The 25393-nt window shown below is 51.7% G+C and overlaps 2 protein-coding genes across 5 annotated transcripts in view; one reads left to right on the top strand and one right to left on the bottom strand.

Moving 5' to 3' along the window:
- Positions 1-1662: 1662 nt before the first annotated feature.
- Positions 1663-24914, bottom strand: RRP1B (ribosomal RNA processing 1B). 3 transcript variants are annotated; one of them, XM_043474517.1, is made up of 16 exons: positions 24697-24914; positions 17404-17486; positions 15903-15960; positions 14606-14691; positions 14251-14312; positions 13788-13917; positions 12630-12694; positions 12001-12182; positions 8979-9070; positions 8330-8427; positions 7410-7429; positions 6687-6818; positions 5509-6173; positions 3872-4018; positions 2601-2664; positions 1663-1925 (listed from the first exon to the last, which is right to left on the bottom strand). In XM_043474517.1, the coding sequence occupies exons 1-16, from the start codon at positions 24824-24826 to the stop codon at positions 1732-1734; spliced, it is 2208 nt and encodes a 735-aa protein (XP_043330452.1). In that variant the 5' UTR covers positions 24827-24914; the 3' UTR covers positions 1663-1731. The 3 variants fall into 3 exon arrangements, with proteins under 3 accessions (XP_043330452.1, XP_043330454.1, XP_043330455.1); XM_043474519.1 differs by having other exon boundaries at positions 6687-6815; XM_043474520.1 differs by lacking the exon at positions 24697-24914 and adding an exon at positions 18030-18248.
- A 46-nt stretch (positions 24915-24960) lies between these two features.
- Positions 24961-25393, top strand: part of LOC122445395 (heat shock transcription factor 2 binding protein) — an 80425-nt gene continuing 79992 nt past the window's right edge. The window contains exon 1 of one of the 2 annotated variants that reach the window (XM_043474515.1): positions 24961-25097. The gene's annotated coding sequence lies outside the window, so the exon portion shown is untranslated. Of the gene's footprint in view, positions 25151-25393 lie in introns of both variants that reach the window. The other variant, XM_043474516.1, reaches the window with a different exon arrangement.

Here is a 25393-nt window from a genome sequence, read left to right as displayed (position 1 = left end):
CGCACCACAGCGAAGAAGAAAAGTTCTCGCCCTCCACTGGAGGACCAACAAGCCATTTTCACCACTGGATGCCTCGCTAAGACAAGGGTCTTAACATCGCAGGATTAGATGGCCATTTGGCTACATGACCCATCTTTAACACTGAAATAAGAACTGTTAGAAAAATAATTTGACCAAGGATAATGAGACATTTTTTTAAAATAAAAAGTTAAAAATATCTGAGTGTTCAAATCTAACCTTTTCATACTATCAGTTTTGGTTTCGATAAGATTATATCAAAGGCAGCACACTAAAAACCATGCAACCACAAGGTGACCTGGTGCGTGAGACCTGGCGTTACAGCGACCATTTAACAGCACAGCAGTAATGATTTCTTCCTCGTGGCCTGACGTGACACAGCTTCATTAGACAGCAGGCCGAGCACAAAGTCCAGACGTCCTCCTCCTCACCAGGGCCCCCTGACTGGACCCAGGTCTTGGCAGAGGCCCCATATTGATCACGTGATCAAGGAAACTGAAGTCACACCAGCCCTGCAGCCCCAGTGGGTCCCTGTCACCCCAAGTTGCGGCTGGGACTACCGAGGCTCTCTGCTGGGGAGGCCTGAGACGCATCAAGCTGAGACCTGAAAGTACATCTTCCCCAGATTATGCCCCCTCCTCTGAGAACGCGGCTCATGATGTGGCCAGGAAGGGGGTGCCCAGGGGCTTTCCTAAGGTTTCAGATCAGCGTCCTGTCCATCACCCAGGCCCAAGGGGCAGATGCCGTTTCCCAGGGCATGAGCAGCCACCGGGCCAGCACTGCTCTAAGCTGTGTTTCTGTTTTTCCAACTGAATTCTGAGTGTTTCCCACCCCATCTGCTGTAATTAACTAAATTTAGAACTTTATAAAAATCTGTAAGTGCAAGCTTCAACATCTGAAAAAAGGTAGCTACAAACAAATAAATAAGCATAGACAATTCTTAAAGGCTGCTTCTTTGGCCTTCCGGCAGGAAGCCACACTTTAGACACGGCAGCTGCGCCTCTGAAGGAAGGAGTCGGGACTCAGGATGGGGGTGCTGCCGAGGGCTGCCAGCCGCGGGGGTCAAGGCGCACAGGTGGCACGAGGACCTGGACACGGGCGGGTGTGCGGTGCCTGGGAGGACCCCCTAGGCTTGCTTAGAGGTAGGAAACCAGGCCAAGGCAGAGGGAGGGAGGAAGCAGCCGACCCTGAGGGCAGAGGCTCTCCCCTCCCGCCCCCCATACCCTACTCGAAGGGTCACCCCACTCAGCACGCGGAGAGAAAGCACAGCATTGCTGATGCAGCTATGTCATCTACCTAGGACCGCGGAATACCCACACCACGTGGGAATCGTGCTTCAAAAAACAAAAAAGACTCTTAAGACCACAAACCATCAGAAAACCAGCCTCGCTCACAGCTGCACACGCAGGGGCTGGAGGCAACCTGAGCCCTGGACACCAGCAGGCACAGCAGCAGTGCTGGGGCGCTGGCAGCGAGCTCCCAGCCCCACGGCCTCGCGCCCGCAGCCAGGGCGTGGAGAGTGGACGGCTCATGTGCGAACACTGCCCGCAGCCCTGCCGACAGGGCCAGGGAGCAGACCTGAGGCTCACCTAGAGCCCCGTACACACAATTCATGGGAATTTATAAAAACAATACAAAGGCCCCTGCCTTTTAAACATTATAATTTATAGAATATTCTGTACAAAAGCAGTCTTTAAAAGGACTCTGACTATCTTAGAAGAAGTCTATAGCTGTTGGCCTTCTCTTTGGCATGGCGGTCAGCGGCTTCTTGGGGCCCAGAGGGGTGCTGGCCGGTGAGCTGGTGGGGGTCTTCAGCACCCCATGGAGGGGCCTCTGCTCAGGGTTGAAGGCCACTCGGGAGGGGCCCGTGGGACTGACCAAGATGCTCTTGTCTGTCTTCTTGAACTCTGCCTCGGACGAAAGCCAGGCCACAGTTAACAGGGCATGACTCCTCTTGTCTGCCCACTGGCCCCACTGGTGCTGCTTCACCCCCTGGGGGCTCCCATGGGCCTTCAGCCCGGGAGCAGGGGCCGCCAGTGAGGCTCCTTCCCTCAGATGCCTTTTCTTCTCTATGGAAAATGCCCCAAGGCCACCTGGATGGGCCACTGGTGGGCCATGGGGTAGTTATGGAACATGGATGCTTGGTGAACCCTGAGTTGGGTCTGGAATGAGCCCCAGGTTTAAACAGTTTCAGGAGGAGCCTTTCCTTCGTGGCAGATTTACTCCTCCTGTTTTCTCTAGCTTTAAAAAACCAGAGTTTCTCAGGTCCTTTCCAGATAGTCCCTCCCCTCTGCGCACACACACCCTTACTTGTGGGCCCTAAACACAGCCAGGACCACACACACACACATGTGTGTGTGTGTACTTACTTGTGGTCCCTAACACAGCCAGGACCTAAACTCATTACGTACTCCTAAAAAGCTTGGTTTCCTCCTTTGAAGAAACAAAACTAATCACACCTGTACTAAAAGCAGTCAGACAATCCCCCCCAACCCTCCCTGAACCTGGACTGGGTGCCTGGACCAAGGCAGCCACAGTGACAGAAAGACCCACAGAGAGACCTAACCCTAACCCATGCTCACCTGCTGTCATGTTCCTGTTCAACCCAAAGGTCACCTTCTTGGAGCTGGACGGGGTTCTGTGTGACTACAGGAAAAAATGGCAGGGCAACAAGTAAAAAGATGGTGGCTAAGCTGTCCCCAGAACCCACGGCGCCTCCAGGCATGGCACTGGCAAGCCAGCCCCGCTCTGCAGGAACCGCCTGTCATGGGGTCCCGGGAGGATAGAGAGCAGAGTGAGGACAATTGACACCTCCAGGGAACATGCTGGTCCAGGCCCCACAGTTCATCTTGTGAGTGGAGTACTGAGTGCCCTGTAAGAGAACCTAGCTTCTGTGGGCAACGGACATGCGTGTCCCAACGTCCTGTGACAAGGACTCTGGAAGGGGACCCATTCTGCACCTTGAAGCACCCTGACAAGCTCCCTAGAACTCCATAGTTCTGTCCACCATTTTTGCTTTAACATCACCAACGTTTTAGGACAGAAACTTGGCTTGCACAAGTCTTGAGTCACTGAACAAATATATCCCCAAAACACCCTAAAAGAACACACAAATATTAACACAGACAGTAGTCACTCTGCTGGTTCAAGTGGGTGCTTGTTATCTTAATTTTTTTGGCTGTATCGTGGGGCATGCAGGATCTTAGTTCCCTCTCCAGGGATCAAACCTGTGCCCCATGCATTGAGAGCGAGAATCTTAACCACTGGGTCACCAGGGAAGTCTCTGAGTGGGTGCTATTTAAATGTCCACCTGCTGTGGCTGCCCTGGCAGGGCCAGTCAAGCACGCATGCTCATCTTGATGGCCCCACCAGGACCCGTGTCTTCTGGAAGCAGACTGGACGCAGCCCAGCAGCCTGGCCTGGACTTGCTCACTCCGAGGAGTACTCAGCAGAGCTGGCCCTGCTTTGCTGACCCGAGAACAGCCACGCCCCCTCCCACCAGTGGGACCTCTCCCACCTTCCCCAAATGTCCTGGGCAGACCTACAGACCCAGGCTCTCCAGAGTCTCCGCCCTCCCCCCTCACTGCTTGTTCTCATGAATTCGAGGATGACCTCCATGTCTCGCTGATGTACAACAGCATCACCGACTGCACCTCAAGTTCCCTGGCCAAGCCCCCAGTCTGCCTCAGGCCAGCCTGACTCCCTGAACGGGGGCCTGCATGCCGTGGACAGCAGCAGAGGCTAGAGGTTGACTGCAGGTGGGTGAGGGTCAGGGTGCAGCAGTGGGGTTCCAGCTGAGCCTCGGAAGTCTGGGGTGGGACTGTGTGGGGGGATAGCAGTGTGGGGCAAGTACCTGCAGGGTGGGGCCCGGTGAGGCAGCGATGCTGCCCTTGGCCTTCCTGAAGAACAGGGGCTTCGGGGAGGACGCGGCGTCGAACTTCACGAAGTCCTTCTCCGTCCTCAGCTTCTTCTTCAAAGGGCCATGCACCCCACCACTGCCCTGTGTGAGGGGGATGAGACGGGGTCACTCCCACCCATGCATGTGGGAAGGGAGCAGACAAAACACAGGACCCCCCTACAGGGGCACCCCAGGCCCCTGATTGGACCCCTGGTGACAGTCTGTCAACAGCTCACTTCTGGAGCAGATGTTGCAGAAACCCCCGCCTCCCTGCGTTGGCTCCGTGTCCACAGCCAGGGGTCTCCTGTCTTCTCGGCCACCAGAACCCACTTTCACTCATCTATAAACCTGTGCCCATGTTGGAGGGTTTCTGGCTTTCAGAGACTGTGTGCTAAGTTGTAGCTCACTGTCTCACTTCTGAACAGACCCCACCGCCCATGGAGAGTCTGCACGGAGGGCGGGTGTGACACTGTCAGGCTCCGTGGGCTTGGAACGGGGCAGGCACAGAACCTTCTCTGGGACTTTATACTGACACCTGTCCACAGCAGAGCCCGCTCCTGTTCCAGGGCCTCAGGGGTCAGGGAAACCCAAGGTGGCCCCCGTCACACAGTGGTTTTGGCAAGTCCCTGTTCTGGCTCAGAAGTTTGCCACCCTCCCCTGGAGGGAACCTGGAACTGCAGACCTGGGCCAGAACGCTGCCCCTTGTGGAGGAAGACCTCCCCAGACCCTCCAATCGTCTCTGAGAGGGGCTACCAGGGAAAAAAGAAAACTTCTCAGACGTTCGTTCTCAGTTAAGCAGCACGAGCAGCAATGACCAGTGGGTGATGGGCTGAGGCTGCAGAGCCCCGGGGAGGTGACACAGGTGTTCCAGTGTCAGGGAAGGTCTGAGGTGAGAGCGGACTTCCTGGATCCCAGCTGAATGCCCTGTTTCCCACCCTCAGACCTCCCACTGACCCCTCGGGGGTCCTGCACCATGAGGCCTGGCACAAGTTCTGCCCGCGTCCTTGCAGGCTCCATAAACAAGGCCCTGGGAGGCCCAAGGGGTCATGCATTGAGCCCCACAGGCCGTGCGAGGAGTGGAAGCAGCCCAGGGAGACGATGGCTGCCCTCGATGGGCACAGCCACACGCATGTCCAGGGAGGAGGGTGAGAGCTGCAGGGACCAGAGACTGGTCCCTGCTTCTATCTGCTCCAGAGATCCAAGGGGAGAAAAGCTTAGTGAAAAAGAACAGGGATAAGAGTCTAGGGCTTCTTCTCCTGCCAACGAAGCCCAGGACGAGCCAGGAGCTGTAGGAGGAACACAAGCTCCACACGTGATGGGGCCCCCTGCCTGTTTACCCCGTGGAGGTGGGGTGCCTGCTGGGCCATTGGGGCGGTCCCCCTGTCTAATGCTGGCCCCGTCACACCTCTGGTCACAGGGGGCGAGAGTGGGAGGGGAGGCACCGGAAGCCCCCGAGACAGGTCACTGTTTACTCCTTGGTAGAGGGTGTTAGGAGCCATGACGGCTCCTGGTCCAGGGTCTGACTGCCCCCTGGCCTGGGGCTGAGGAGGTGGGGCCCGGACACTCCTGCCTGGGAGCCCCCCCTGCCTTACCAGGGCTGGGACGAGCTTCATCCCTCTGGGCTCCACAGAGTTTGACATCGCCTTCATTTTCTTCCTCTTTTTCAAAATGGCAGCTTTCTGAGCGCACGAGTTGTAGAGGTCAAGGCCGCTGGGCCCCCCACTCTTCTTCAGTTTCTCGCCCGGGGGCAGGGTGGCAGGGCAGTCCCCTCTGTCTGCTGGGCTGGCTGGGGGTCCTTCCCTCTGGGGCGCGGGCCAGGCCAGCACAGGCGGGCCACTGCCATTGACCAGCAGGGCTCCCAGCTCCCGCCTCCTCTTCAGGACCGGGGCACCGCTGGCTGGGGCCACTCGAGGGGCTCCCCCCTCCAGAGGCGATGCTGTTGACTCCAGGCCCTCCACCTGGATCCGTGGGCTCCTCTTCCTGGGCCGCTTCCTCCTACTCTGCAAGGAGGGGCGCTCCAAGCTGCTCTGCTCCCGGGTGCCCGGCATGGCCAAAATTCCCAGCTCAGCTCCACTTGCCTCCGGGGCTCTTTTGGGACTGGCCTCCGGCTCCTGGCTCCCATTCTGTTCTTGGCTCGTGGTTTCCCCACTGGGCCCTGTGCATTCAGCCTGGAGTTGGTTCTTCTTCTTCTTTTTCCTCTTTTTCTTTGGAATGCCACCTTTGCTCTCCTCTTCCTTGGCAGGGAAGAACTTGGTTCCTACAGACACAAGTCAGTCAACAAGTGCCCGGTGCCCAGGGGACCCGCCAGGGTTGGGGGTACCCACAGCATGTCGCCAGTCCCCGCCAGGTCCTTCTCTGTGCCCTCAAATCCCACAAGCTTTCTCACTTGCCCATCTCTTGCCCTCCCCAACCATGCCTGGAAACCTTCCTGAGGCTTATTTTGATGTAAATGGATCTGAAACAGTATTCAGATTCCTACTAATTTTTAGGCCCATACCTGGTAATAAAACAAGTGCCCTGAAGGGCAATGTCCACCTAGGACGTCCACATCCCCACCCTCTTCCTGCATCAGGAGTCCGCTACACTTCCACTTCAGCAAGGCTGGAGTACGGTCCCCCAGAAAACAGGACAACACCCGGAGACACGTTCTCTATGCTTCTCAGCCCCTAAGAGTGATGGCTTTCACCCTGCAATGACCCATGTGGACGTGAAAGGTGCTCCCAGGGCCACGCTAGCCCACTGTGTGCTGACCGAGAGCTCTGCGGCTCACCTTTCCCTCCTGCCATGTCTGTCTTCTGCAAAAGTTTATTCCCTTTCTTCTTACGTGTTCCTTGACTGCTGGTCTGGTCATCTTCATCAGCAGTGCTATCCTCAGCAAAACTGAGGTGAGAGAGACTGCCTGCTGGACACCAAAGACAACGTCTGGTCACAAAGACACGTCTGGTCAGCCTTCTGAGACAATCACGGCCCTGACCCCCATGTGGGTAATTTTAACCCTGATTCCTGCCGAGTCCCTTATTGCTTCTCCAACTCCAACCTGAAAAGTTGCTGATGCAGGAATTATAGACTACACTTTGTGGGTTTCTCAGTTGAGGTGAGGTCAGGGACTGTAGTTCCAGGGTGACAGCCTCTAGAGCTCACCCCCCAGAGGTTCGGCTGTGCCACCTCCACATTTCAACAAGGTCTGTGGGGCCCCCCAATTCGAAGCACCCCAAGTGCACAAGAGGCAGGGGCAGCAGACACACCCACCTGCTCAAATGTAACCCAGCTCCCAAGGAGCAGTTCCCCTCCCCCACCCAGGGGGACTGGAGGCTGGCTGATCCCAATGAGAGGGACCCTGAGACTGACCGTTCTTCAGGAAGGTTCAAGCTGGAATCCTCCTGTTAATCGCCCCCACCTCCAACCCCACCCTGACAGGAAGAATGGCGCCCGGTTCGGGGGTGCCCATGTTCACTGAGAACATCACCAATTACAGTCTTCTGATTTTCCTCACCTTCAGAGAGATCTTGGAATCTGAAAAAGAAAACAACAAAGGCTCCTAAAGAAACCACGTCTTCCTGCCTCCCATAAACACATGCGCTAACCTTTTATGATATAAGAGATATCTGTTTTCCCTTAAAATCATTATTGAGATGGACAAAACTGCCCCCAAGTATCACACGCATGACATGAAGATCCAAGGCTTTGTCCTGGCACATCCCAGCGAAACTGGGGGCAGAGAAGCTTCCACCTCTACTTACATTCCAGTCGCTCTGTTACTGAGCGGAGACAGGCAGCAGTGTTTTGTTCTACATGACTGTGCTGAGTTAGAACAAAAGCAAGTGTGGAGGCGTGTGCTGGGCTGAGGCAGCGCCAGGGAGCAGAAAGGCCGAGTCCAGCCCCAGGTCTGGCGGCTGCAAGCCCAGGCGATGGGCTGCCTCCTTGTACCCCCGCTGCCTCATCTGTCAAACAGGGCAATCCCAGAAGCTGCCCTGTGGGCCCTCCTGAACGTGATATAATCTGTGTAAGTGCTCGGGACAGGGCGGCTCACAGCGCGCAACAGGGCTCAGCTGCTACCTGTCATCAGTTGCAACGAGCCGTGGGGCTTCATGGTCACACAGGTGACAGAACCACGCTTCCGGCACACCACGAGGCGGTGGGCAGGAGGTAGCGGAGCTGCTCTTTGACCCCTGCTGCCACCTCCTCCTCCATCTCTACCACATAGCTAGGGGGTGACTGCAGCTGCATGGGCAGAGTGGAACTGGAGAGCCAAGAGCGGCTGTCTCCATGGAACCTTCCAGTGAACGTGTGTGCAAGGTGAAGGGCAGAAACTTTCAAGGTGAGTGGGTGATAGCTCCTGCCTGGAGTGAAACAGAAGGGCGGGGCTTGAACGTGGAGGACGGCCAGGTGAAACCTTCCTCCCCAGTCACTTACTTCTTGATGAGCTCGGAGAGACTTTTCCTGTTGAAGGGAGGGACGTTTTTCCTGTTGGTCATTTCCAGGAGTCGGTCAGCAACCGCCTTGTAGTCAAACTAGGTGAGAAGAAACACTACATGTCTGCTGGAAGTACAGCCCCGCCTTACCCAGAATCATGACAACTGGAGACAGCAGCCCAGAGCACTCCCGTAGGACGTCCACACAGTGTGCCTAAAGCTTGCCCACCAGAAGCCTAATAGTCACTGCCTTTGAAAACTTCCTTCTACGTATTCTTGGGGGAAGCTATTCTTTGTTTTACCTCTTCTTCATGAAAATTTAGGGGGCTGTGTTGTTCTCTAAATTTAATCTAGATGTTCAATTTGTACTTGGTTACATGGTAAACTCCCTTTATTGAAAAAGTACCATCAGGCTGGCTTAATTGTACAGAATACAAATCTCACTTATTCAAGCCAAAACAAAGACTGACATCTTTCAAAATGCCATTGTCTTTAAATCTGTCTCCAATAAGCTCATTACAAGAAAAGTGACACCAGTGACCCAGAGATTAAAAAGAACCTTATGCATTAGGGCTGTGGTTTAATTATCTCTGACCCTAATTCTCCTTCAGTTAGGCAGCTTTCTACAAAGAGAAACAACTGCTACCAACCTGGAGAAGTGGCCCAGTGTCCTCCACACTTCTGCCGCCATCCTGTCCGCCTTCCTGGCTGAACTCTTTTCCAGAGTGATATTTGCCCAGTGCTATCAACAGACAGATCCACAGACACAGTTCAGACACATGGCCACAGCTGCCCCTGAAGGAGCCACTGTCCAATTAGGTGTCTTTTTGGTATTTTCAACCTCCAGACATTAAAAAAAAAACTCATACATTTTGCCTTTTAATTACCTCACAAACAAAACTCCCACCATGAACTGCAGTGGAGGTGGACCGCAAACTTGTAGGCCAGGGGCTCGAGCCAGTGGGAGGAGTGTACAGTCTGTGCCCTGTTTCAGGAAAGCTGAGGCACTGGTGAATGTTCCAAGGGGCCACCCCAGGAAACACAATGACCTGATGCTGACACGACTTTTTAAAACTTTTTATTTTATATTGGAATACAGCCAATTGACGATTTTGTGATAGTTTTCGGTGGACAGCAAAGGGACTCAGCCACACATACACATATATCCATGCTTCCCCAAACTCCCTTCCCGTCCAGGTGGCCACATAACATTGAACAGAGTTCCCGGTGCTGCATAGTAAGTCCTTCCTTCCTTCCTCCCGTTGTTCCTCCCTAAGTGTCCATCAAGAGAGGAACTGATAAAGAAGATGGTATATATACACAGTGGAATATTACTCAGCCATTAAAAAAATGAAACCAACATGGACGGACTTAGAGATCATCATACAGAGTGAAGTCAATCAGACAGAGGAGAAATATCATATAACATCCCTTCTATGTAGAATCTAAAAAGAAATGACACAAATAAACCTACAAATCAGAAACAGACTCATAGACTTGGAGAACTCATGACTGCCAGGGGAGAAGAACTGGGGGGAAAGGACAGTTAGGAGTTTGGGATCAACATGCACACACTGCTATATTTAAAACAGATAGGGCTTCCCTGGTGGTTCAGTGGTAAAGAATCTGCCTGCCAATGCAGGAGACATAGGTCTGATCCCTGGTCCGGGAAGATCCCACATACCAAGGAACAACTAAGCCTGTTCACTATAACTACTAATACCGAGCCTGCGCTCCAAAGCTTGGAAGCCGCAACTAAGTCCACATGCCACACCCACTGAGAAGCCTGTCATCCAAACTAGAGAGAGGCCCCCAGTTGCCGCACCTAGAGCAAAGCCTGAGCAGCAATGAAGACCCAGCACAGCCAAAAAATAAATTATTAAAACACAGAACAAAATGGATAACCAACAAATACAGCTAACGTGACTGTTGACATGAACTAAATAACACAGAGCATCACAGCCATGGAGAAGCAGATGCACATTGCTGCTGAGATCTCACAAGCCCTCACAGGTGTCCTGTCTCTGGCAGGCTCTTAGCTTGTGAATGGTGTGGCCTCAGGCAAAAGACTGGGCAGGTCCCCCAAGCATTTGATGAAGAACCTGGGAGGAAATCTTGGAAGGCGCTTAGGGAAGGGGGGTGCTGTGGTTCAGACAGAAACTGGCAGCAGGAGAGGTCTAGAGACAACACAAAACCTGCTTAGGGCTGTTCAAGCACCATGTTGTCGCCCATAGTGAATTTAAAATGACAATATCTTGTCTTTTCTTTCTTAAAGACTTCTTTCCTGACTAAAAAATAAAATAACATCATCGTAGAGGACTTAGAAAAACAGACAAAAGCACAAAGGAAAATAAGAGATCATGTACAATTTTGCTGTGCAGGCTAGCTCCTACCACCTTATATACGCTTCCAGATACATACATACATCCAAGTCTAAACATAAAAACCAGGCACTTCCCACAGAGGATTCCTGTTATTGTTGAATCACTAAGCTGTGTCAACTCTTGGCGACCCTGTGGACTGCAGCATGCCAGGCCTCCCTATCCTTCACTACCTCCGGGAGTTTGTTCAAATTCATGTCCACTGAGTCAGTGATGCCACCCAACCATCTCATCCTCTGCTGCTCTCCGCTTCTCCTCATGCATTCAATTATTTTCAACATCAGAGTCTTTTCCAGTGAGTCAGTTCTTTGCATCAGGTGGCCCAAGTATTGGTGATTCAGCATCAGTCCTTCCAATGAATATTCAGGGTTGATTTCCTTTAGGATTGACTTGTTTGATCTCCTTGCCAGTACAAGGGACTGTTAAGAGTCTTCTCCAGCACAACTTGAAAGCAACAATTCTTCAGTGCTCAGCCTTCTTTATGGTTCTACTCTCACATCCGTACATGACTACTGGAAAAACCATAACTTTGACTATATGGACTTCTGTAAGCAAAGTGATACCTCTGCTTTTTAAAAATGTTGTCTAGGTTTTTATGTCTTGCTATAAAAAATTTTCCCTGGATGTTAATTTTTGAAAACTTTCCTTTTTAATGACTCCAGGACATTTCAAAGGCATGGGTACACCCTGAATTGGCCCTTCACCTACCGCCAAGGCACTGAGATGCTATAAACCACAGGAAATTCTGATGAGGCTGCAATTTAAATGCCCCATGTGAGTCCCATGGACATTAAACAGTGCTGAGAGCGAGGTGCGTCCATGGTGGGTGTTTATACACCCTAAGGAAAAGAATCCTGGAGGAAGGCAGAGACAGAGAGGAGAGCTACAGACACAAGATTGCATTCCCAACACATCTGTAAATCGGGTCTCTGACCAGGGACCCTTCAACAGGCATGAGGCCACATTAGGTTTTTTTTTTTTAAAAGCTGCAACAAGAAACACACAGAACCCAAAACAATAGCAATGGAAATGATGAAACCCTGGAAGAAAGCCCCGTGGCCTGGGAGATGCAGAGAAGTGTGCATGTGTATGTGTACGCCCAGGGTGGCCAGGCTCTGCACCGTGCAGGCGTCTTAACATAGCCCTGCTTCCCTCCGTGGGCGGTGCTCACGGCAGAGGCCCCTCTGATGAACTCCACGTGGCAGTCAGTGAGCTGCCAACAAACGCACTGCAAACTGTTCCTCTGACGTGAATTTCACCTAAGAGAGACCCTTCAAGTAAATTTTCTCACCTGCTTTCTTTTTCCTGACTGCTTTTCTCCACGTCATCTCGTTTTCAGATGTCTCTTCATCTGAGAGGTTGCTGCCACCCACTTGTGTTTTCTGTTCCTTGACTGTCTCTTCAGGTACAAAAGGAGACTGATCTACAATGACTTCAAAAACACCCCTAGCTATAGTCTGTACCAAAGTCTGGCTGAGGGCGGAAGCACAGCAGAGAGAGCGTGGTTAGCGGATGGCCTGGACTCTGTTCCCTCAAGGAGCGCAGCGGGGTGGGAGGCAGAGGACGCCACTGCTCGGCCAGCCCGGCCCCGGGACCCTGGGCCAGCACTGCGCTCCCGGCTACAGCCTGTGCTGATGCACTGCGGCCACGAGGGGCCACGGATGCCAAGCGCTGTGTGATGGAGGCGCGGCCCGGGGCAGAAGGACCCGGGCGCAGGAGGGGCGCAGGGAGGGGAGATTCGTGGAGCCCCTGGGAAACACAGCTGGGGGCGCCCGCCAGGACTCAGAGCTGACGGGAGTTAGAACTTGGTGCTTCTGAGCACTGGCTGACCTGTGCATCATATTTCACCTACAATTTTACCACCAGCCCCCATAAAGAAATACCAACTGAAGTGGTAAAAGAAACACATGAATCACTTACTCCCTACTCTTGGCAGCAATCTTGCAGAATGGATCAATAAACTTGAGATTCTGATCTGCCAAAAGCTGTAACAAAGGAAAAAAAATGAGGGGGAAAAAAAAAGCCTTTCAGATGTGTCCTTGAAAAAGGAACCATTTGTGTTTTTCAGACAGGTTGAATCAGACCAACACATCTCTCACAATGCCCAAAACGCACTCTGCTAACGGTCATGGCCACCGTCCAGTCATCCAAGCATCTCAGCACAGTGGCCGGAGAGGACTGCCCACCCCGAAAGGCACCGTTCCGTCCTACATTCCCAACAGAGACTCCCTCCTCCACGGAGACAGGACACTCCCAGACACCGAGGTGAAGGATTTAAAAAACAACATACACTTTCTTTTAATTATGAAACAAACAAAAAACAAACACATGTTCATTGCAGACACTTGTGAAAGAAAAAAGTACATCACTGCTTCTCATCCCCGGTTCAGACAATCCCTGGCTTGCTGAAACCATGTCATTCCCTCCCCAGCCTGTGTCTTAACAAGCCCTTCCATCTGTGCAGCTCTGTCTACCCCTTTTTTCCCCTATTTTTTTTTGGCCAGGCCACATGGCATGCGGGATCTCAGTCCCCTGACCAGGGATTAAACCCATGTTCCCTGAGGTAGAAGCAAGGAGTCCTAACCACTGGACAGTCCTCCATACTGCTATCTATCTATCTATCCATCTCACACAATGCAGCTTTTGGGAATTTAGTTCCCCAACCAGGAAGTGAACTGGTGCCCGCTGCAGTGGAACTTCTAACCACTGGACCACCAGGGAAGTCCCTTGACTTTTTAAAAACTTCACCTCATGAATACCTCCTCCTGTTACAGAATTCTTCAGTGGACTGTATAAGTTCTTTTTGATTCTGGCTATCAGACTTCTATGTACACTGTTAGTGCACACATCATTTTTTTCTACATGACCCACTGCCTGCTTAGGACACATCTCTAGATGAGGAAGAACTATGGCAAAGGACAGGCTGACCCATCCGTGCTGCTGCGGCCGATGTAACCCTGGGCTCTGCCAACAGCCTTTCACCTCCAGCCCGCGGAGCACTGAGAGCAGCGCCCAGGCCCTGCCATTTCAGGGGTGCCTTGGCCCTTTGCACTGTGGCAGGGTGCCTACCCTGCTTACCTCCTTCCCGCCCACCCTGGACAGCTCGTCCAGGTAAATGTTGATGAAGTGGAACTTCACTCCGTTTGGAGACCGACTCTCAGGATGCAGGACCTCCTTCATCAAGACGTCGAGGAAAAGCTTGATACGGCTAAAGGAAAAACACACATAGCTCTACAACCCCCGCTGCCAACATCCTCTCCGTCCCCAGAGAGAACGCGACATTCTTGTGCCCAACTGCTAAACAAGCAACGCACGGCGGAGAAAGTTCAACAATCACTGGAATGAGTACAAAGTGCTGCTGTGTGTGCTCAGCTCTGTGGGGTTTGAAGTTCTTCAGGCATGAGGACGCTGGGCTCCTGGTACTCGGAGTGGAAGGCGTGGATCAGGTGACTCAGACTTGTTCATTGAAACACTTAGAAAACCACGCCATTGCCTTTAAAGTTTTAAGGCCCTCAAATGCTAACCCAGAGGGTTCACCAACCTTTCTTCCCAGCCGTTTTGCTTCAGAACTTCGAAGGACTGCCTCAGGACCAGACGGATCAGCTAGAGACAGATAACTGTTGTTACCAAAGGGAAAGTGACAAACACCCATCAGCTTGGCAGAACGACAGCTACAGCCTGGATCCTCAAAGTGGAAAGTTCCCACACTAACAGCTAGCTTCTAGATCAAACACTGTCAGTGAAGGTGCCCCAGACTCACTCTGACAGCTGGAAGAGACAAAGCCGATGCCTCTGAACACATCCTCTAGTGCCCCCTGCCGGTCACCTGACCATGCACCGCACAGCCACCTCCCCGACCCGGAGCTCTGGGTAAGGGGCTGTGGCCCCACCCTCACCATGTGGAATTTGTCCAGGCGGAGCCCATCGATGCCAGGCCACTCGCGATTCACGGTCTGCCAGAAGGTCTGGATGAACAGGTGCTCTGCAGGGAATAAGGGGCTCTGAACGCTCCGTTCGCAGGGTGCCGGGTCACCACAGAGCAAGAAAGTTCACGAAGGGAAACAGACTAGGATTTCTCAAGGATTCTTGGGCAGCTAGAAAATCTGGTTGGTAACTAAGTATGCTTGATAATTTTTTATATTTAAATAAAAGCTTATTTTAACAAGAAGTCTGGGAATATCTTAATGTTTGACTAGAAAGCTCTCTAGAGCATGTTTCGTTATCCATCGTAAAGCCATGATTCTGTTAAAAATCAAAAGATGTCCTGAGCCACAGATACTGCCCCTTCTTGCCCAAATACACTTAACTATCAGTCCTAAGCCATCCATCTGATGAACACCTGGGGGACCTATGCAGAGTGTCAGCCTTTCTGTTTTCATGTTCAGTGTCAGCTGAGTGAACTTTAACAAAACACTATTTTTCTCTTCTGAGGCATGAAACCAGCACTTTTCATCCCAAAATAGTTTGTTTTTTGCTTTACTTCCTTTTGCACAATTCTCTCTTCATATATGGAAAGCTACAGTATATTCTATGTACAGAATTTTGATCCTTAAGAGCCATCTGGGAGCCTGCTAAAATCCAAAGAATCACTAAGAGTTAACAAGGCCATTGGATGGTTCTGTTCTGAGGAGGGCTAGGCAAAAGCAGTGAATTCTGCCTTCTCTGCTTCTGTAAGTAATCAAAGCTGAATGTCTCAGAACTATTAATAATTAATTTCTCCCTTTGTTTATTCGTTTCAGTCAAGAGGGGTTACTTTACAGTTTGTTACCAGTGATGACCTGAAGTGGCTCTAGTCCCAAGGAGAACAACCAGCATCCAGAGGTAACCGCGGTCACCAGCACAGTCACACGCAGCTTCTGAGAGCGTTAAACTCACTCAGAATGTGGAAACTCTGGAGGACTGCTATTTTTTAAGACTCTTCTGAAACCTCTGAGATGCCGAAAGTGATGTCCCCCAGGACACCACCTTCATTCACCCTCTCACTGTGTCAGTATCTAAGCCTGACACAGGCTCCCCATGGGACGGTCTGTCACCTGACATTCACACTCCAGCTGCCCAGGCTTATGTGACGCTAGCCCCCCGGAAAATGGAAACTTTGAAGGAAGGAGAAGAAACGACATTGAGTAGGTTTCTTAGGCAAGTTACCAAATCTGAAGAGTAAGTTTTGAAAGTCACGAAAATATCAGGACTTACGAGCCTCTGAGTTGTTAACAACATGGATGAGTTGGGAAATAGTGTTCGCTAGCTCCTCCTGCAAAGTGGGGTTGGGGAAAAACAGCGGGGTTATTACGTGGAACCATGAGAGGACAGCATCACGGCCTGTGGGAGGGGGTCATCCCCTCCATTCTCACTGTCACCTCCACTAAGAAGAGTGTATCTGAACACCTGAATTGCCTCACAGGTGAAATTCCCAGTTTCAACGGACTACTGTGCCAATTCAACATGCCTTCAGAACTAGGTGTGTGCTCACACACATTATCCCTAGGGTGAGTTCAACTGACCCACACAAGAAACGTCAGCTCTTAACTCCTGGCTTTCAACATATAACTTGGGTTGAGATTCCATCCGAATCCCCCCAAATAATGGAAATGGAGATGCCAACTGCGACGAGGGGGCATCGCTGGCAGTGAGATACAGGGATTGTCACTCCATGTGGCTCCCGCTTGCTTGCTGGCAGACAGGCTGCAGGGGCAAGGTGGCAGAAAGCAAAGCAGCCATCCTGCTGAGGTGCACAAGCTTGTCTAGGGGAGAACTCGGGCTCTGGGTCTATGAAGAAACCTGCCTCCAGGAGTGTCCACAGGAGAATAATCCTCACTGCTATCATGGGGCCTTCACCTGAACTCAAGTCTTTCTCACCCATGTTAAACGAACCCCGGACTTGAAAGCGATGTTCCCATTCATCTGTTTCCTTCCTCCACTAAAGCTGTTGGTTGTCACTTTGAATGTAACTTAAAAATATTTTGCTCTGCTGTCCTACTCAAAACATGTTCAGTGGAGTAAAGGCAGGAAATCAAAGTGAGTCACTACAGGGCTCAGGGAAGCGGCAGAGCTGCAGGTAAAAGCCAGACAAGTAAAAACCTACCCCGGCATTTTGTACATCAGGGGGCTTCAGTGCCCCCAAAGCTGACCTTCTCCTGCTACAAAGACAGGCTTGCTTTCACACGCCAGAAAAAAGCTCTTCAAGAGCCTAAACCACTTTCTTTGATGGCTCTGGCGGCAGGGCTTGGTGTGCTTGGCAGACAGGGGTCCAGGTGAGTGCGCACACCTGGGCAGGTCTCCACTGCCTTTGTGATGAGACCATTAGCTCCAGGACCACTGCTCATTCTGCAAAGACTCTGCCCCCAGCACCCACTTAACTGTGGCAGAGCTGGGCCCAGAGCTGGGTAGTGTCATGCTATTTTTGACCACAACTAATAAAGGAGGAAACAGAAACTTTATAATGTAAAACCTACAATGGAACCTATGAAACTGTGACAGAGAAATAATAAATCTAATTTGTGTCTTCGTTCATCTTTAAAAAGACTTCACCTCAATGCTTGCATCCCTTTCTCTATGGACAAGTGGTGGGAAACCTTGAAGCAATGGTTTTCCATCTGTTTCCGCACATCAGGGATGGATACAGCATAAAGCAGGCTGGTCTCTCAGTCACTGGTGCCCTGAGTCCAGCAACATGACACAGGGGACTGTAGGTTACCTGCAGAAGAGGCTCATCCTGCACCCACATGCAGTAGAACAGCCCTTTCCAGATTTTTAGAAGTTCTTCTTGGCTGAAACCCCCTAGAAGGCAAAAGACCAGAAAAGTCCTATTTCAGAGTCTGCACGTTTCCTCCTTAAGTTTAGAGCTGCCACAGAAGCAGTGAGAATAATACTGTGCATGTTTTCACTCTTTTACTTGCAAATGTCTTTTTTTATTCGAAGCATACATTTTCTTGCTGTTACAAAACAAACACATAAATGCTTTAGTTTTGTCAGCTATGGGGCAGGGCGGCGGTGGTAGAGTGTTCTCATGATCTCAGTAGCATAGGAAAGTAAACGTCATCCACACACAAAATTAACCAATTTAGTTCAGGAGTCATTTAGGGGTTCCCTCAAGTGGTCCTCTACCTGAAATTAGTACCTCCTCCCCCCCGCCCCCACACCACCATTCTCACTGGTCTGGCCAAGCTAAGCCGAAAATCCTGCAGATGGTCTGCCCAAGTCCCTGCAACCGTCGCAGGGGAACAGGCCAGGCTTTGGGATATTTCTGCAAAGATGACTTTTTTGGGATCTTGGCTGGGCTGGACCTTGACCCCTTCTTTCCCAGTTATAGTTTTCACCTACCAGGCATGTGCAGTTTTAGGTGGCATCATCCAGGTCAGCCTTGTTCTCATTATTCCAGCCCTCCTTTCCGCCTGAAACCCCTACGGCCAAGCCACAAGTTGTACACAGACTCCCGCCTCCTGGGTCGACCCTGCTGCTGCTACTGCTGCTAAGTCACTTCAGTTGTGTCCGACTCTGTGCGACCCCATAGATGGCAGCCCACCAGGCTCCCCCATCCCTGGGATTCTCCAGGCAAGAACACTGGAGTGGGTTGCCATTTCCTTCTCCAGAGCATGAAAGTGAAAAGTGAAAGTGAAGTCGCTCAGTCGTGTCTGACTCTTAGCGACCTCATGGACTGCAGCCTACCAGGCTCCTCCGTCCATGGGATTTTCCAGGCAAGAGTACTGGAGTGGGATGCCATTGCCTTCTCCGTGGGTTGACCCTAGGCATCACCAAACGACTGCGGAGTAACCTAAGGACTCACGAGATCAGGTAAGTGCACAGTCCTGCAGTCTCCAAGCCTGCAGAGGACAGACAGAACCCTCAAGCCTGATGCCCGTTACAGCGGTCTTTATAATCCTTCACTAGAAGGTCCTGGGAAGAACCCTGCGGTGCAGCAAAGGACAGATGCAGTGAATGTAAACAAGTATGTATTTAGAATCAATGTGATCTCAGGACTCCACAGGATTAGTTCAGAGTGATGAGGAGATCCCTTCTGACAGAATGAGCTTTACTTATTTTATTTGGAGGAAGCTGAAGAGCTGTATAAGGTACTGATCTCCAAGTTACTAAAAGACCTTTCCCATGCCAACAATTTCATCACGGTGCATTTTGATTCCTTGTGATAGGCTCTCATTTGCCAGAAACTATAGTGAAATTGGCTTATTAAAGTGCCTTTCCTTTAGGGGTCAGGCAAACTGGTTTTCCTTCACCTGCCTATTACAAATAAGACACACCCGGGGCTCTTCCCACTGAGGACACTACATGTGAGTGGTGGGCTCCACCAGAGCACACCGACTTAGTCACAACTGCAGCACCTCTGGCATGGTCTCCTGTGTTTACATCCAACCATGTTCAGACTAATGAAACATGGATCTATCTGGGCAGGGTCATCAATGGCACTGAAACAGCAGATGAAAGGCTAGTGATGGGTTTCACAGTGCATGCGTCAGACCAACACCACCAAGCCCATTGGATGCCCCACGTGATGCAGCAGGAAGAACACAGAACTGCTTGGTAAGTGTTCTCACAAAAACAAAAAACTGAACCTACACTGCTTCAAATGTTAACTTTTAATACCAGTTTGCAGGAACTATAGGAGACAGAAAAACAAATTAAATGAGACCATGGGATGCAGTCAGCAAAACCCCAAATGTTGGGGTCTCCATAAGACAAACGACCCAGTTCTTCCAACAAGTAAGTGCAAGGAAAAGAAAAGCCGGATAAGAACTGTTAGGATTGAAGAGTCACTGTAGACACGACAAGCAAACACTATGGGTGGGTCTCATGTGGATTCTAATTTGTCATAAAGAGTGTATGAAATGATGGGAATGCACAAGATTGATATTTCATATTAAGGAAAACTTTCCTAAAGGTGTGACAATGTGGTTACATTAGCAGGGTCCTTATCTCAGAGGTACACACTCAGGTATCAGAAGGTGCAATAAGACACCAGGGGTTTGCTTCCCAAGAATCTCGTGGGAAGGAGGAAGTGGGCCGATCAGATGACCTGGCCAGGTAATTAATAAATACTGAAGCAAAGTACTTGCATTTGAAATGATACGTTTGAAATATTCCTTAAAGAAAAGAAGGGAAAAAAAAGAACGGCATGAGAGTATCAAAATGAAAATGTTGTCATGGGCTGTTTTCTTTCTTTTCTTTTACTGTTTAGAAAACTCATCATAATGAAACTTGAAAGGCACAAACACTGATGAAATAGGACTTAAACGACACCAGTTCCTACATGAAGCTCGGGACTGGGCATCCTTGTTTCCGCTCAGCAGTTTCACTATCTCGCCCTCTCCAGAGCTGCCCCCTTTCAAGGCAGGGCCTGGGAGGAAGGCAGGAGTCCCGGGGGCAGGGAGCTGGTGTGAGAATGGACAGAAGATCCCCTCTCGCGGGTCTCAGGAAGCACTCTCTTCTCTCCCGGGAGACCTGAAGAGAAGATGAAGTTTGGAGCCGGCCACATGCCCGGGAGCCTGTCTAGGATGGGAGAACCTGGGGGCACAGAGCTGTCTGGGGAGGAGCAGGGCTCTGGAGACAGCGGAGCCCCAGCATGAAGCTGAGATTTGGCTTCTTCCCTGAAAACTAGTGGGGCCTGGACATTCTGCAGGTTTCTACTGAAAAAGAATCCTAAGCAGTAAGAACACATTTCTACTGCAAGAAAAATCAGACACTCTATCAAAGCACACACTAGAGAGTCCTTATTCGCCTCCTGAAACCAGTCCCCTACCAGAGGGCCCCTGCTCCCGGTCTGGTGGCATCTTTCTCGTGCACGGTTTTGCAACACTCATGTGTGACGCAAAAACACACTGCTGCGTGTGCGCGAGGCTCAGAAGCCTTTTCACTTAAAAAGGGCAGTGTGTGTTCCTCTCCGGGTGTTTTCTCCAGGAAAGCAGTGTGTCAACCGCTGCTCAGAGATCATGGGGGGCAGCTAGCACCTCTGGGTAACCCACCTGTGCTGGCAAGGATGCGCTAGAGACCTTAGCGAGGGAAAACAAGAGATTTCCAGAGTGACTGGGGAGAGCAGATCCTGGAGCGCGGGCGGGAAAGGGAGCTGTGAGTGAAAACAGGTTCTGACTTTCATCCTACGTGAAGTGACCAAGGTCAGGGAGACAAAGCGCTGGTCAGGCCCTGGGCTGCTCCTTACCGGTTCGGCCCTGCTGGAAAGGCCCGTGACACATGAGGCTCACACTCGGGGTCAAGACTGAGTGCACAAGTGAGAGGCATGTGGCAGTCACACACTGCTGTCCCACATCCTCTACCACAGCCTAGTAGGCACAGCTCCCTTTAAAAACACCTGTTCCCAGTACAGGTAGATAAGTCCCTCGTCTTCACTCAGGAACTTAACTTGGAAAAACAAGACACCAATCTTTGAAGTACCTAACGCCAAACAGATTGCTCACTGTCTGAGGTGTCTTAGTGCTCTGCAGGTGAAGGACAACATACCCTGGTTATATGAGGTGTGACGTTTGTACATCACCCACACACAAACTGTCACAGTGTTGATTTTAAAAGCAGACTCATCCCACAGCTGCTTCTGGATTGGTATCTTCTTCTTGGGGTTGAGCTTCTTAAACTTAATGCAACTATGTTTCTAACAACCATACAGGTTTAGTTACTTCAAAATGAATGAGATTAACATCAAAGTGAGACTTGGACACAGAAAATCCAACAGCTCCTCTCATGGGGAGATCAGCCCAGGAGCCTGTTGAGCCCCTAACTCTTGACCCACATCTGTGTGGGAACAGCCTCAGCTCCAGTTAATAACACTTGACCCCCCATCTGTGTGGAAATAACCTCAGCTCCAGTCATTCTACTAAGTTCTGGGTCGAGAGACCCCAACCCTGCCAGTGTGAAGATGTACTGATTCCCTCCCTCATCACTGCCACTGACTCTAAGACGCCAGGAACCACAAGATGCACTGTTATTTTACGTGCCACCAAAAGAGAGAGCAGGAATGCAATCAAAGTATCACACATTGATTTTAAAATGTATCCTACTCTTAGAGAGTAAATGCTGAGTGAAAGTGAAAGTTGCTCAGTGGAGTCTGACTCTTTGTGACCCCGTGGACTATACAGTTCATGGAATTCTCCAGGCCAGAATACTGGAGTAGGTAGTCTTTCCCTTCTCCAGAGGATCTTCCCAACCCACAGATCGAACCCAGGTCTCCTGCAATGCAGGTGGATTCTTCACCAGCTGAGCCACAACGGAATCCCTAAAGGCTGAGAGTTGCAGATAAAAAGAGGCAAAGGTATTTATTCTGTTCACAGCTGCATTCCCAGAGCCAAAAGCCGTGCCCAAAACAGCAACAGCACACCTACAGTGGGCACCCCCCGGGTGTGCAGAACGCACGAGTGAGTGAAAAGGGACAAGTGAGTCCTTGTGAGCAAAACTGCAGTTATTCCGTGGCTGTGAATGATCAACACTTAAAGTGGTACAGCAACACTTAGTTGCTTTAAGCTCTATAAAGATTTTCAATTTGTTTTCAAACTAAGTTACTAATGGACAGTAGAGTGACATCTCAGACTCTCTTTTCTATGCCTGAGACGAGACACAATTGACCGGATCAGTAAGGTTCCACCGTCAGGCCAAGTTATTTCCGAAAGTGTGTTTCTATTCCGACAGGCACAGCTGTGGCAGAGACCACGTCCATTCTGTCCCATCCCCGCTGTCTAGACGTGCACTTTACCGTCACTTTCCTGAAGGCCTGCTACCCTCCCTGCGCTGTGAGAAACACGGGACAAGTAACTCAGACCACACCCCGGACACTGCACGCCCCCTGGGCATCCTGCCCTGGGACCACCCCAATGTTTCAGACCCCAAGCCTGTTCACCAAAGGGGTTTGAACACCAGGCTCTGTCTGGTCGCCTCAGCCCGTAGGCGCTGCATCTGGTTCTTCTTCTGTTCTGTACACAGGCCGGCCCTCGCGTGTCTGGATGCGTGCCCACTTCCAGCTAGGAAAACAGATGGAAGTTTACAGTGTTTTGGGGAGACAGTGACACATTGACTGATAATTAAGAAGCAGGGCAGCTAAGTGCCACAACAGAGACACATAGGGTATCCCGGGATACTTGTGGGGCAGGGTGAGGTGAGACAGAAGGCATTTTCAAGCAAGTGATGCTGAACTGAGTGCTGGGAGTCGGAGAAGGGTGGGGATCTTTTCAGAGAACGGGAGACATGAAGGCAGAGGTGAGAATCAGTGTACTGAACACCAGGAACCAGTGTGGAGCAGTCACACGGGGAAGAGGGGCTGAGGTACGGAGAGAAAGGGAGGACAGACCGTGGTCCGCAGACCTGGGATTCTGACGTGTCCAGCTGTTTTAAGAAGATGAGCCAGGCTGGTTCCAGAGCAGGGGTTCACCGGGGGCAACTGGAGTTTAGATGAGCGAGGAAACAAGCAACCACAGAAGTCTAGATGAGATGGAGGCCTCCAGGCAGGGGAGAGTAGTTCAGGAAGTGAGACAGCTGAGACCAGAGGACACTGGATGCAGGGTGGGGGAGAGGAGGCCGGCTAGAGTCTGGGTGGGGAGGGGAACTAGCATCCAAAATGAAAGAGCAGGGGCAGCAGAAAAGGTTTGGTGGTTGGGGGCGGGGGAAGAAAAATGAATCACTTTTGGACATTTTGGTCTGAGGACACACAGGTGGACGTTGCCAGGTGAGTAGGGCATATCTGAGCCGAAAGCAGCAAAGGTCTGGGTTAGAAGACCAGGGTTAGAAACCTCCAGCATATATGGGATGAGTAAATTAAATCTGCTGGGGAGACCCCAAAGAGAGTCAAAGTCAGGAAGTTTGGCTTCATTCCTCTTTCTAGCAGACTTCCCATGAAATGATACTTTCTTTCCCCTGGGTAGTCTTTTGTGGTTTCTCCTTAAAATAAAACATTAACTAAGGAGGTCAGCACAAGGAGAGATAACATCAATTCTTTGAAAAAGGCTCTATGTACCAGAACTAGCAATAAAGAAATCAGACTTATCTTGTGTGCTCAGTCGCTCAGTCCTCTGAGACTCTGGGATTCCATGGGCTGTAGCCCGCCAGGCTCCTCTGTCCATGGGATTCTCCAGGCAAGCATACTTGAGTGGGTTGCAATGCCCTTCTCCAGGAGGGTCTTCCCGACCCAGGGATCGAACCCAGGTCCCCCACATTGCAGGCGGATTCTTTACAGTCTGAGCCACCAGGGAAGCCTAGACTTATCCTAGTACCATAAAAACCTCCACTGCACACCTAGCTCATTCTTTCAGGAGTTTACAGGTCAGTTAATGAAATCCTTCAATGGCACCCACTGCTGTTTAAACCCAAATCACAAAGCCCGGTGTGACCTGGACACTGCCTGCTTGTTCACCTTCATCTTCCCTCACCCTCCCTCACTTACTAACCTTCAGCACTGCTAGCCCGTCTCCTCTCCGACCTGCTGAACGTCAACGGCCCATGTAGAGGATGGCTTTCTTTCCTTGGTTTTCGTTTCCTTTACTTTGCTTAAAGGAGCTCTGTTTCAGTTAGAAATTCCTCCCTAGACTTCCCGGGACAACTCCCTCCAGGGTAGGGATTCTGTTTTCTCTTTTGCAATCCCAGCTCCTAAACGTGTTGGTCAAGTGAAGGCGTAACTCAAAGAAGAGCGCACCAGAATCTATCAGGTGAGCCCAGTGATCCAGGGTCCAGGCTCGGGGTTGGACAGAACGGGTCTATCCTAAGCTTCACCACCCACTGTGACTTTCAGCAGACCACCCGACCTTGTCGGCCGCAGCCCCTCAACCTTAGAACCGGACGAGACCCAGCAGAAAGCGGACACAAAAGCACATGCGGGAGTGAGACTCAGTGCCACACGCTCTCCCCGCTCTGCCCGCGGCTCCCCCGGGCCGTCCCCCGTGACGCACCTCCCGACCGGGCCCCCTTCCCGCACCCCCCAGCCCGGCCCACCTCAGGCTCCCACGCCCGGCCGCCATGTGCGCGGCGGACCGCCGGCGCCCACCTGTCTCCCTCTGCGTCTTCACGCTGATGTACTGGCGCAGCTTCCTCATCGCCCGGTCCCGGATGCCCTTCTCGTGGGACGCCAGCCGCTGAGCGAACTGAATCTCGGCCGGCTGCATGGCGGGGGCCATCGCGTCCGTTGGAGCATCCCCCGCCTCAGCCCGCCGCCACCGAGCGCCCGCCGCCTAGCCGCCCCGGCCGCGACTGCGCAGAAGGCGGTGGCGCGTGCAGCGGCGCGCGGGCTGATGGCGTCACAAAGGCGCCGGCCGCCGCTCGCAGCGGGTTCTGGGAGCTAGGGCGGCTGCCCAGGCAGCCGGCTGAGCGGCGCATCCCTGGTTAGCGGCGCGCTAGTCCGCCTCTGCGGTCTCTCGGTAGCCAAAGCTCGTTGCCGTTGACGGCGAGGTTAGCCGGCGTTGCGTGTTGGCCGGGAAGAGTCCGATAGCCAGTTTTACGTGGTCTAGAATCTTTGCGCCCACTCCACTAAATCCCCGTCTAATTGGCAGTTGTTCCCCCGGGAGACGCGGCACCGAGTCTTGAAACGCTTTGGACTCCTCGGCCGCCAGGGCGGGGTGGAGGTGGGGGAGAGAGGATGCCCTTGGGAATTTTGGCGGGATGTTGTGGGCAGCCCCCTCGAGGGCGCTCTGGTCTCAGCGATCGGCGACCCCCAGTGCCCGGGTCCCGGCCGCGAGGATTGGGAG

The sequence above is a fragment of the Cervus canadensis genome, chromosome 7 (assembly GCF_019320065.1).
Source record: "Cervus canadensis isolate Bull #8, Minnesota chromosome 7, ASM1932006v1, whole genome shotgun sequence".
Classification (NCBI taxonomy): Eukaryota; Metazoa; Chordata; class Mammalia; order Artiodactyla; family Cervidae; genus Cervus; species Cervus canadensis.
The sequence above is the reverse complement of the archived record's forward strand: the minus strand, read 5'-3'. Positions and strand labels throughout refer to the sequence as shown.

Excerpts from the sequence above, each read along its gene's own strand:
- RRP1B (XM_043474517.1), bottom strand. The coding sequence starts at position 24,826 with ATGGCCCCCGCCATGCAGCCGGCCGAGATTCAGTTCGCTCAGCGGCTG. Across the intron at positions 9,071-12,000 it reads AGTCAGGAAAAAGAAAGCAG|CACTGGGCAAATATCACTCT; the intron begins GTGAGAAAATTT and ends GTCTGTTGATAG. Across the intron at positions 4,019-5,508 it reads TGAAGCTCGTCCCAGCCCTG|GGCAGTGGTGGGGTGCATGG; the intron begins GTAAGGCAGGGG and ends CCCCTCACACAG.